The sequence below is a fragment of the Condylura cristata genome, unplaced genomic scaffold (assembly GCF_000260355.1).
Source record: "Condylura cristata isolate star-nosed mole 26May11 unplaced genomic scaffold, ConCri1.0 scaffold00001, whole genome shotgun sequence".
Taxonomy (NCBI): Eukaryota; Metazoa; Chordata; class Mammalia; order Eulipotyphla; family Talpidae; genus Condylura; species Condylura cristata.
The window spans coordinates 33,770,466-33,783,838 of NW_004567102.1; the positions used below are offsets into that span (position 1 = coordinate 33,770,466).

A 13,373-nucleotide genomic window follows, 5' to 3' on the forward strand; every position below is an offset into this window, starting at 1 on the left:
GCCCACTGCTCCCCTCAGCAGTGTACTTCGTCAGTCTGCCTGTTCTGCTCCCCACTCTGTCTCTGGTGAATCCTCTCACCGCCGCTGCGCCTTTGGCCTGTACACAGTTCTGTATGCATAAATAAATATTAAGAAAAAAGTAAAATCTCTCACATTGTAAAAATGGATTTCTAATAAGTAAAATTTTATTTTCCAGGTTATATATCTGATTTCACAAGGACTGTCAATGAATAAAAATACCCAATTAGTGAGTTAACAAGAAGTTAAACAAAAATCAAGATCCCTGCAGATTTTACTTTGCCTGTTTTATAAATTTTTCCTAAACTTTACACATAAGCCAACTGGACCCTAGTAAAGCTATATACCTTTAATTATCCGAAATACTCCCCACCCCCACTGCATATAGGATTAGGTGGTTTTGGGTGTTACTTGTCTTTAAAACTTTCTATTTATGATGGACTGGTCATAATACATTCAGCTTTAATTCTAAAGTTAATAGGGCCAATTTATTCAGGTTAGCCCTTTTTTCAAGTTGAGACCCTAATTTCTTATATCTGAATGGCAACCCCTAGGATAGAATAAAATCCATGGAACTTGTCAAAACCAACAGGATTGGCAGTCATTCAATTTTTAAGCAGAAAATACAAATAAGCTGAAGTTCTAAAAACAGGAAAGGGTAAGAGTGAGCTGATATTTTAACTCTTACTGTTAGCTTTTCCTATAAAAGAGGTTATATAAGGGAATAAATATATACCCAAAGGATTAAGATTCAGAAAAAATAACAATGCTATTTATTAAGAAAAGGTTTTTTTCTTCACTGAAACACCCTGGGTGAGGGATCTTTCTATAGATAAGACCAAAATCAACATTTAGAAAGTTGTCCAAGAAAAAGTAATAAATATAGGTAGGTCAGCTCCAAAAAATGATCTTTTTCTATTAATATATATTGAAAATTACTGTATCAGCAAATATTACTACATAAACAAAGGCAAAAAAGATGAAGACTTCAAAGATAAACTTCCTACTGTGACCACAAGTTCCTTGAAGACAAACTGTTTCTGTTCTTCCCTGGGTCTTCCACAACCATGACACACTTCCCATACAAAAGAAAATTGCTAAATTTAAATGTCATGACTTCTGACAATGAGTTTCTAAATTGCAATCGGCAGTGAAATAACAGAGGCATGTGACAATACTTCATTATTGAGTTAGACAATACAATAAACTTTAATTTACCTAGTGGGAAGAGTAAGTAAGTTGGTTCTATTATTTTTTAGAACTACATATACTTTATCCTAGTCAAGTAAGTTACAGCACACTACCCAAAACTCCCCAAGGGACATAACTTTTGTCATTTTGTAATATTTTACATAATATTTATGTAAAAGTAAACATTTTAAAATCAAAGATATACAGTACTAGTTAAATAATAAATTGTCTAGAATTTAAATCCAGTGAGGAAAATCAGCAAGGGTATACATACAAAGTTGGCCAAATACCGTAAACTTTGATGTATGTTTAAAATTTTATACATAAAAGGTTTAAATATAAAGGATATACAGGATTTGAATTTTAAAGATATAAATATGGTTACATAGTAGATGATTTCAAGTAAGAACTAAATCATTTTGGGGGTATATAAGGAATATACAAAGCAAATTAAGAAAAACATATGTCAAAGAAAGTAGTTTTAAATAAACAAATGATACTTACCTTCAAAAGAGACCAAACGCAATCAATATGTCCATAAAAAATGCTTCTGTGCAAAGCTGTCCATCCTGATTCCTTGTCTTTCACCAATGGATCCACTCCTTTTTCAATAAGCCAATCTAACACTCCTTTCTTTCCACAGGAGGAAACAAGGTGAAGGGCATTTCTGCCAAAGGCATCCTTGATAGTTGCAGCATTGTAACAGTGACTGGAGAGAAAGACCTTAATCTGGTTTTCACTCCCCTTTGTTACCACAGAAAGGATATCCAAAGCATGCTTCAGGGATCGACACTTCGATGTGCAGTCAGGGATGCAAGAATTCATCCTAACTGTTTTTTCTATTGCTTATTTCTTCAGGATAGTAAAGGCTAATTAAAAAAAAAAACAAAACCGGGGAGAAACCCAGGAAGCAAAGGTGCTATTCAGGAAGATTTATAGAGAATAAATGACCCGGTTAGGATTATAATTTAAAATCCTCACAGCTATCATATAAAACTATATATCTTTGTACAATCTGTTTTGGCACTGAAATCAAAAACTTATAAATAATTCTATAAAGTTTATATCAAGTACAAGTCTTTTATTAAAAAAAAAATTCCACAGTTTTTATATAAAGTATTCCTGGAGTCAAGCACCAAGGGGGAGTGAGGAGGGGAATTCCCCCCTCCACACTGTCTGATCCTTTTAAATATCCATAATTGCAAGGGTGACCTGTAAGAGAAGACAGAAGGAGAAAGTTAAAAAAACAACAAAAACAACCCACACAAGATCAATTCCATATGCTGCCCAAATACTTTACAATTATCTCTGTATTTATATAAGCCTAATTGTTATTTTAAAACAAACAAACAAACAAAACCTCAACATTTCACCCTCACAGATATAGTATCTGCATCTATATTAAGGAGCCCACCTCTTTCCTTCCAGAACCTTCATCCTCTCTTGTCTGTATTTTTACACTCCATTAGTTATCAGACTACAAACTCACTTAAATCTACCATATTTATATGAATCCCACCCCAGACCTTATCCCACCAGGAAACTTTATCATCACCAGCTTTACAACCACAGTAACAACATTCTTATGATTTGTTTAGTTTTTACTAAAACCAGATGCTATGCTAAAGTTGTTCTCTCTGCCTAGAAGATCCTTCACCAAAGGCAAAGATGATACTTAAGTAATGTAACAAAACAACTAGATAGATGTCTAGAATTTTGCTCCTTTCATCCCCTACTTGCTGGTCCCTTCTGCCCCTTTTTTCTATGGTCTCCACCAAAAGATGTCTTACACCTGTGCCAAGCTACTGGGTCTCAGCAACCCTGCTGTGGCTGAGTATTTATCTATGACTAACAGATGGGTAAATTCAGGTATTTCATGTGATAACTATTTTATCTATTTTTCCCCTTCTCTTTCTTGCATATTAATTGTATTAATGTTGCTTTTCATTAAAGGTCTTCCACACTAAAGTATGTTTTGATGGGGTAAATGGCAGAACCTAGTAAGAATAGGCAGTTTAGAGGTCCTGGGGTCCCCTTCACCCTGCCCTGTAACAAAAGCATGCTCTGAAATGCAAGTTATGAAAGATTAGTAAATTCTCTAAGTTTAAAACTACAGGAAAACAACTTTAAAGACAAAAAAGGAGGAAAATGCTCCTTAATGTATAGTCACAACAGGGCCCTCTCTGGTGGCACAGCGGGTTAAAACACAGCAGTAAGAAGCTAAAGCCACTTCGGAATAAGTTCGATTCCCATCTGCCCGGGAGGTGACCCACATGGCGCGGCAGACCTCTCCTGACCCAACCACTGCTCCCCTCAGCAGTGTTACTTTGTCGATCTGCCTATTCTGCCGACTCTGTCCCTGGTGAAGCTCCTCACCGCCCCTGAGTCTCTGGCCTGTACCCCAATAAATCTTTAAAAAAATAAATAAATCTTTAAAAAAAAAAATGTATAGTCACGACAAATCATTAGGAGACCAAAAAGATGAAAGTCACATGTGACCACATTTCTCCAAAAACAAGAGGGAATTCAAATGTTTCATTAAAATTAAACAGCACTTACCCTCAAGAGAAACTCATTAGAACCATATAATAGCATTTTTTCAGAATGGCAAGATCAAAAAGATAAGGAAATAAGGACTCTAATCCATTTGCTGGTGAGACTATAAACTAGAATAACTTCTATGGAAAATAATTAGGCAATATCAAAATATCAAATGGTAACAAAATTATCAAAATGTAAAATACACATTCCTTTTAACCCAATAATTTTCTTATTAGGAATTTTTTCTCTAATGTAATCTCTGTGTGAAAGAGCATATGTTTAAAAACATTTACTACATTACTGTTTGGAACAGTAAACTTAAACAGTTCAGGGAAATTATGGTTATTTCCATGCAACAGCATTATTATTTGTCAAAAAAAATTTAAAAGCTGTATCTTATATGAAATAATTTGCAAGATATATTGTAAAATGTATTTTAAAATGAGATGCACTGGAATATCATTTGAGAAAAATGTACATATTTCTGCTGAATAAGCATGGAAAATAAGTAAGAAAAAATTTAAACATGGTTGCTCTGAGAAAGGGCATCAATGGTTGGAGAAATGGAAAGCAGACTAATTTTTTACTATGAACACCTTCTGAATGTTTTACTATGTAAATACACAGTTATTTGAAAACAGACATCTAAAAATATAAATGTGATTATAGTGATGAGATGTATTATAAAAAATATAAACAACTCAACTATCAGGTATGAACCTCTAGCTAGCTTCCTTTTCCCCAAGATGCTCATACTGTTTTGCATCTTTGAGATTCAGAGAAATGAAATACACTTTGTCAGTTACTTGGTAAACTACTATCTTTCAATTTCCTACTTCCCGTTGGAAATCTAACCACCAATATATTAGAGATTTTCTATCTTAAGAGGGCTGCTTACAGTTCCAATCTGTTATTGTTCCCTAATTATCTTCTTTTTAGTACTTTCATCCTCTGGATTTCAAATGCATACTCAATCCATTCACAAGCCTAGATCATAAAGCTTTTATAGTAAAAATTTTATGTAATTCTCTTCACAGTATCTAGCACTTAAATTTCCTAAAATATTTTCACTGATTTTTAAAACATTTATTTTAACTAAGAGAAAATGTATTAAACTATTAAGGATATACATGAAATTACTATATGCATGGAAAACTTGTGTTCGTCAAACACAAATATATGAAACACACCAAATCTGCATTGTCTACTCCCATTTCAAACCACAGTAATAATTAGAGTCAGAAGTCCTAACTATATCTGTTTTAACCTAATCGGATTTCCCCAACTGGAAATGACAACACAGAACTAGATGAATCCTAATCCTATCTGGCGCACGTCTGTTTCTACCCATCTATGTGTTTTATATATAGTACTTCTAAAAATCATTCACATCTTAGTATGATGATTTGAACCAAAACAACAAAAATGTTTGCTGGTGAGCTGGCACAAAGAAAAAAGTACCAAAGCCTCAAGTAATCTAAAACATTAAGACTAGAAAACATAGCAAAGTAGTCTTAGTTACCTGCAACTTTATTCTCTCCAACCTGTAAAATTAAAATTCTGCTATTTTTGTAAGAATAATGAACAGTCGGGCCCTCCCTAGTGGCGCAATGGATTAGGACACAGCACTGCAAGTTGGCTGCAGCTGCTTCAGTGCAAGTTTGATCCCCCAGCCCCGGAGGTGACCCACATGGCGTGGCAGACTTCTTCTGGCCCGCCCGTTGCACCCCTCAGCAGTATACTTCGTCAATCTGCCTGTTCTGCTCCCCACTCTGTCTCTGGTGAAGCCTCTCACCGCCCTTGCACCTCTGGCCTGTACCCCTGAATAAATAAATCTTAAAAATATAATAATAATGAACAGTCATATACCAGAGACATTTTGTGGAGGTGGAGTGGGGAATGGGATCAAAAACGGGGGGGGGAGGGGGGTCAGGGAGGAAGTGCACAGGACTATGGTGATGGCACGTGGGGTGACTCAGTGATAAGAAACCCATGGGGATTACAATTGAGATTAAAAAAAATGTACAAAATGATGGAAAAATAAACTATTATATTTAAATAAAAAATTCAAAATTCAAAAAGTTCTGCTATTTTTCTAAGTTTAATGTATTCATAATACCTTAAAGGATCAACTTATTAGTAAATCACTCAACTCCTACATGAGAAAATTAGGTACAATAGAAGATAATTTAATAATCTGTTGTTCCATATAAACATTTAAGGGGAACGGGAAGAAAAAGAATATAAATATAAAAGTGTACTATACCTTATATGTAAAGAAGCACATACAGAATACTATGAACATAGAAATGGAAGTGACTAAGAGGTAGGACATCTCAGAGTCACATATTTGGACTCAAATATAGCAATGCCTACTGCTACCAGTTATATAACTTTAAAAAAAATTATATAATCTCTCCAAACCCTTGTTTCTTTATCTGAAAATGGAGACAATGCCAGCAACCTTGGAGGGTTACGCCTCAACCTGGTGCCTGGCACCAGGTTACTTCCGTCAGTAACAAAAGGTAACATATTTTAACCCCAAAGTTCTATTTCAGGTTCAATGTGTCTACTACATGGTTTCCTTGCATACTTCTCCAATGAAATCATACTCATTAATATTACAAATGAGCTCCAAATTGCTGACTACTTTTGAAAACTTTTTAGTCCTTATCTTACTTGATTTCCTTGCTTTTGAGTACATCCTGCATTCACCTAAGAATCTAGAAAATGGACACTGAAAAGGTAGAGAGCTACTGAGTCATTTAAGTATGAGATCCTTTTCCAACCACCATGTACTAAGGTATTATCCTTTCCCTTGGCTGTTAAATAGTGGTTTTCTTTTCCTCTTGTATTTTTTATACTCTTGCCAGCTAATTTCAGTTTTTTTCCATGTTAAACTTTAACCTTACATGCTCCTAATTTTCAATCTATAGCTCTGGTCCTCCTTTCTCTCCCCTTAGTTTCAATGCCTAATATAAATCTTATTTATGTACTCAGCAAATGCTGATTGACGATGAAGAAAACAAAGAAAATACTCACTAAGCAGCTAATACATACTGGATATTTTACATGATAGAGACATTAAGCCACAGAAATCGTTAAGTAAGCAAACCAGTAAGAATTCAAACAGATCTATTTAACTGTAAAAGTCCAAGCTATTTTTACTACACTATACTACCTTTTCAGTATATCCACAGCAGGTCACAGGTATTGGGAGTACAATAAATAGAATCTAAATATACTGATATACTGAATAAAATGATAAAGTACAAGTTCATGGATGATACTTAAATGAAAGTAATGCTTATTTAACAACTACATTTATTAAACAAAACTGATTATCAATTTTACAGTTCCTACCATCAAAAAGTAGGTTTGGTAGAAAAGACTTTTGTTTAAGCAAATAATATAATAAATATACAACATGATCAGAAACCAATGGTAAAGATAAAACATGTGACTCACAGAAATGGAGAATAGACAAGAAGGATAGAGGGAAGATTTCCTACAAAAGATGTGTTGCCCGAGAAATTCAGGGTGAAAGGGAATTTGAGAGTAGAAGGTATAAAAAAAGAATTACCTTAAAGAGGATACCAGTTAATCTGGAGACTATCTAGCATATAGTTTACCTGAATTCACAACACCTAAGTAACCCAGAAGATATATTTATAACTAGGTAAGAGTCAATTTCCTAGTTTTAATTCCCTCACCTGTAAAAAGGAGGTAAACAACTATTTATCACCTGAGTTGTTTTGAACAATACATTCATATGTGAGCACCCCACAGGTGTTAAGAAAAGAGAGAAAAGGAACACAGTGATATATCTATCTATCTATATATATAGGTCAGAAAATGGCATAACTGTATTAAAGTCCTTTCTGCTTAAATATTTTTCACCCAAATCTTTACTAAGCCGCCAAACTGCTCATGACTCACATACCATCTTTTGAATTTATGGACAAGTATACTGCTTTACATAAATTAAGTAACTTTTTTCCAGTCTCAGCAGAGCCCCCTGCACATGGCTATTTACATTCACTTTACAAGTGAGAAAATTGATAATTTTTTTTTTTTAAGATTTATTTGTACATACAGAACTGGGGTACAGGCCAGAGGCTCAGGGATGGCGAGAGGCTTCACCAGAGACAGAGTGGGGAGCAGAACAGGCAGATCAAGGAAGTACACTGCTGAGGGGAGCAGCAGGCGGGTCAGGAGAGGTCTGCCCCGCCATGTGGTCACCTGCGGGGCAGGCGGGAATCGAACTCATGCGGAAGTGGCTTTAGCTTCTCAGTGCAGTGCTTTAACCCGCTGCGCCACCAGAGAGGGCCAGGAAATTGATAAATTTTAAGTAGTCTATCAAAAATTAAACAGATTGAAATGAGTATAATTTACCTACTCTACACAGAAAGCACTTAAGAATTCTTCAGTGAGAAAAGGAAAAAAGAAAATTAATTACCCTTATTTGTAATGACAAGACTTAAGTTCCTATTATCTTGACCAAGTAACTTAATCTCTCGAACCCTCAATTTCTTCATCTGCAAAATAACCTGCCTCGGAAATGTGTACCTTTTAAGCTCTTCGAGGGAGAAGGGAGAAGATAACATACTCCATGATTTTCACAAAATGTAATATATATTGAATGAGTAAAGGTTTTCTTTAAAGTAACATGAAAAGTTAAAACATCTTTCCTATAACCCTGTATCTACATTACATTAAATCAACTGCTACAAAGTTACAATTATAGTGATTCGTGCTGGAAGAATTCAAACTCTTGTTAAGTACCGACAATTATATTTATGTAACAATTATACAACACAAATACTATAGCAAATAACTCAGCTTTATCAATATTGTGCTTTAATGTTATCTTAAATATTTCTATCTTAAATATTAAATAAAAACTTCAATTTTTTACAATAGAAAAATCCCCCAAATTTTAGAGGGCAAGCACATTTCTAGATGTGGCAAAGAATCATCACTCAGTTAACTAACTTTGATATCATTAATAATAAATAACCAAGTAAGAGTGAGCGCCTTTGTATAATAGGAATTATTACCTACCTACATCACCATATGTTCCTTTATAGTCAGGAAGCATGAGTTAAAAATGCAATTAATTCCTGACAGGAAGCATAATGAGTTAAAAATGCAATTAATTCCTGACATAAAATTTAGCAACTTGATAATCCCCAATACAAACTTTCTTTTTTTAATTTTAAATAAGAGTAGCCATTTAAAATAAAGCCTTGAACTCAGTTTTAAAGTTTCTGCATACACTTATAATTCTCTAGGAAACAGTTCTTTTTGCCCTCCTCTATCTTACATCAATTTGTAAAATCAATAAAAATCACGAAATTCAAAATAGAAAGAGGTGGATCAAGAAGGGGCTATAAAAGGCCATGACTTTCCATACGATGAGCACAGAAACAAGACACACAAAAGTCACATTCATATTTCCGACAAGCTCTGATCTTCAAATGCCCACTTTGAGGCAGGAGAATAAACAAATGTCACAACCACCCCTGCTTCCTGAAAACTACCTCGTCCGACTGGCACCTGGGTTTGATTTTTTTAACTAGCAGTCAAGGAGGTCCTGGGTTACCTACAGGGCCACTTCACTAAAACTTTTTCTTTTAGAACCTGACAAGAAAAAAAAAACTCAAAAAGGCCTCCATCCTCTCTCTTCCCCCTCCCGGCCCTCCCCAAAGGATCAGGTCCCTAGTCACAAGACAGTCGCAACTCAAACTGCTCTTCAAGTGAGTCTCCCCCAGGGTGAATTAAAACCCTGTGACCCCACGAAAGGGATAAGGGACGCAGGTGCCTCCAGAAAGGCGTCGAATTCCAGTTTTAGAGAGAAGTGACACGGGACGGACACACACGCGTTGCCACATCGCTGGAGGGCGTGCCCGGCGGGCCGCGACGCAGCACGTCGCCTCAACACACCATTCATTAACTGGGGGCGGCAGCCACCGGGCACGGGGCACTGGCTACTCTGCCAGACCCGAGACGCCTCCCGCGGCGCCCTCCCCGCGGCCCGGCACACTCGCGCCCCGCACAGCGAGCACAGTGCCCGGTCCCTCGGCTGAAGGGCCGCCGTCACCCACATCCGCTCAGGCCGCCCGAGCGCCCCTCACCAGTCGCTAGATGAAAGTACGCCGGTCGTCTCCGCGGGGTGGGCACACAGCCGCGCAGGGACTCATCCTCAGTGAAGGCAACAGGAAAAAACGAACGGGGCCAGTAGGGCGCAGTCCCCAGTGCCGGGTCAGCTCCGGAGGCGGCGGCAACTACAGCCGCGACTAAGGCAACAGGAAGGGGGGCTGACAGAAATGTCTGGCGCGGGCGGTACCGAGCAATAAGTCGGGCGTTGATTGGCTGGGGCTCGTGTATGCTTTCTGCGGATTGGCTGATGCCTGCCCAGAAGGCCTCGCGTGGCAACACCTAAACTGTGGCCTCTCCTTTGCGCCCAGAGGGAGCTTGACCCTGCCGGCCTTGGGGCGTTTGGCGCAAGCTGGGGGCGGAGAAAGAGCCGGGGACTCTAGGCCAACGGTGACGGTGAAAGTGACCCTTTGTGGTCCGGAGTGGTCCAATAGAAAAGACGCTCTCCAGGCGCCTGGTCTCCAAGAAACAGAAGCTAAATGCTTAGGTATTTGAGGAGAAAAGTTTGCTCCTGCTTGCCAACCAGCGGGGTTACCGAGACACAGCCCGGCCCCTGCACAGATTATCAGGGAGTAACCCCAGTGGTCAGAGCCCTCAGTCACTCTCTTTGACCGCCTGACTCCGAGGGACAAGCAGTGGACCTGCTTGTGCCCTCTCCCTGACTCCGGGCTGGCACTAAGTTGCCCACCTGCCCTATCTGCCTCCCTCCCGCCAACCTCGTCCAAAGAGCATTTTAAAAGTGATAAGTGAAAACAAAATTAGTGAAGTAGCCAGTCATCGACACTGAGATCAAAACAACACAGCGGAATGTGTTCACAATAAAGATAGCGTGACTCAGAACAAACAAAAGGTGTTAGGGGTTCACAGTCCAAGTCTGCCACGTGGTCCGAGGAATGGCTTAGTCACTCTCAGGATAAAACTTTTAGAAATCGAACTCGATGGCTTTTTAAGAACGGCCCCATTCCACATAGCTTTTTGTAATCTTTGTGCAAGCCCGAAGCTACGCAACTATTAATCAGTGAAGGGAAAAGGAAGAATAATCCACTTTCCTGATGCTCTCCCCACTACAATTTTCTGTCTTTTTGCCCCTTAACTCTTGCCTTTTTCTACTTTGACACCTGACAAATGTCATTGTGTAATGTAAAAACTGATTTTGAAAGTAACCTATATAGAACGACTTTTAAGATACATGGATAAAGCCAATAGTAGCAAATAAAACTAATAAATAAAGGCGTTCACCTGAGTTCAAACCTTGTATCCTTTTTTCCTCTTGGGTAAGTTAATTAGCTTTCCTGAGGCCTCATTGTAAAATAAAAACAATAATGCTTAGGGTTGTGAACATGTTAATGAAATTAAAGGTGCCCAAATCTAACCACCCCAAGATTGTCAGCACTGGTCTCAAAACCCTGGTTCTAGTACCAATGCACAGTGTTTTGAGAAAAAAAAAAAAAAGCAACCCATGTCTTTCACATTTCTCTAATTGAAAGACAGCCATCAGGCCTAAGCTGCTGCTACTTTCCTAATCAAAAAGGAAAATTCCTGCTCCTCTTTATGAGCTAGGAAGATGTAGTAGTTTGTGTGAGGAGGTGACTCAACCAGTGAAAAACACTGGGAATCCAATAGTGAGCAAAAATAATATTCCCACACATAATAGATGGCAACTTTGTAAGTAATGCAAATAATGAAATGATAAATTTAATCTAACTTCCCAAAGAAGCAATAATCCAACTAAAATCTGAAACATGATTAGGAAACAATGATGACATAAGGTAGTAGAATAGTTTCCCACTTCCCAGGAACCTCAGGTACCATCAAAGATGCTGGTTATTTGCCAAACAGAATTTGGAATGGCTAGAAATAGTATAAATCAACTGAATAAAAAAAATGTGTTGTAGAAGCAGTTAGGGGAGAAAAAGATCAATATTAGCCATTTTTTTTTTTTAATAATAATAACCAGGGATCCTGGAAGGTAAGTGAATTGGTCAGGCTTCTACACCGCTGTCCTCTGACTCTAACCTGCACTCTTGATGGTGCTAATGCAGAGGTGCTTAGGAGCATGGGCACAGGGCACATGTGCCTGATGGTGCACACCTGGAGTATGGTGTGGACACGTTGAGTGTGCACACCTGGGCCCGGAGGCAATGAGGCTATGAGGGCCACATCACTATGCAAGGAGGAGCAACAGCTATGAGAGAAAGAGACCCCAAGAGAAAGCCCAGAGGAAAAAGCACATAGAGATTTGCAGGGAGACCCAAGTTGCTCTCTTCCTGCTGGCTTGTTTCCTCTGTATACTATTAAAAAACCTGTGAGGATGTTGTCAAAGACTCCAAGGTTCTCTTTTAAGTTGCCTGAACTGACAATGAACCTACCTGGCCTGGGATGGTTGCAAGACAAGTACCCAAACTGTTAAGAGGAAAAACCCATCAACCCATCTCGCCTTTTCCAAGGGTCCATGCCCACCCAAGAGAGCAAAAGCAAAGTAATCAAACTGGTGTGCCCAAAGATTTTTACTCAGTGAAAGTTTCAAAGGGGATAGTGGGAAAAGAGGAGAACAAGATTTCAGTATATAGAAACTCCAAAATCAACCATGCCTCATGGACAAATGTTCAGAAAAACAGGCAGGGCCCAATGCTGAGGGGCCAAGAGCAGAGCCACCAAAAGAATGAATCCAAGACAACCTCCTGCAGGGGACACAGCAAGAGGCTGTATAGCACTGGGGCAGGAGGAGAGAATTAATGTGCAAAATGTGCCACCCACACTGAATTCATTGTGAGGTCAAGATGGCAGTCGCCAAAGTCTCTCAGAAGAGCAGGAGCTTGCAGTCCACCAAAGTGTGGAGTTAAGAATAGAGCAACCAGCAGGGGTGAAAAGGCTGCCCATGAGTTCTGAGCAGAAACTGTATTCCCTCCCCACAAAGCTCATTGGCTTTTTTTTTTTTTAAAGATTTATTTATTTGTTCATACAGAACTAGGGTACAGTCCAGAGGCTCAGGGGCGGCGAGAGGTTTCACCAGAGACAAAGTGGGGAGCAGAACAGGCAGATGGACAAAGTACACTGCTGAGGGGAGCAGCGGGTGGGTCAGGAGAGGTCTGCCACGCCATGTGGTCACCTCCAGGGCAGGCGGGGTTCAAACTCATGCTGAAGTGGCTTTAGCTTATTAGTGCTAGCTTATTAGTGCTGTGCTTTAACCCGCTGCGCCACCAGGGAGGGCCGCTCATTGGCTTTTTTAAAGTCCACACCAAGGCTCTGCTCTAACCCTTGTTTCCTGCTGTCCCTGTTGAAGACACTAGCATGTGGAGCAGCAAACTCATTACTTCCTTCCAATTTTCCCCCAGTTGCCTTCATGAGAAAAGTCAGGAGGGTGCAGTAAGGAGGGTGCAATCACAAGACTGTAGGCTCTTACAAAATGTTAACTGGTCTATTTAAACCAAAGCATGAAACACAAAGTATCAAAAAATAGTAGA

The 13,373-nt window shown here is 38.8% G+C and overlaps 1 protein-coding gene across 3 annotated transcripts in view; it reads right to left on the minus strand.

Moving 5' to 3' along the window:
• Nucleotides 1-10,069, minus strand: part of IBTK (inhibitor of Bruton agammaglobulinemia tyrosine kinase) — a 58,094-nt gene extending 48,025 nt beyond the window's left edge. For 2 of the 3 annotated variants that reach the window (XM_012722888.1, XM_004673648.2), the window contains exons 1-2: nucleotides 9,888-10,069; nucleotides 1,714-2,421 (exon numbers count right to left, since the gene is read on the minus strand). In XM_012722888.1, coding sequence (XP_012578342.1) covers nucleotides 1,714-2,034 — 321 coding nt within the window. In that variant the 5' untranslated portion in view covers nucleotides 2,035-2,421; nucleotides 9,888-10,069. The remainder of the gene's footprint in view (nucleotides 1-1,713; nucleotides 2,422-9,887) is intronic. The other variant, XM_012722876.1, reaches the window with a different exon arrangement.
• Between the last annotated feature and the right edge of the window lie 3,304 nt (nucleotides 10,070-13,373).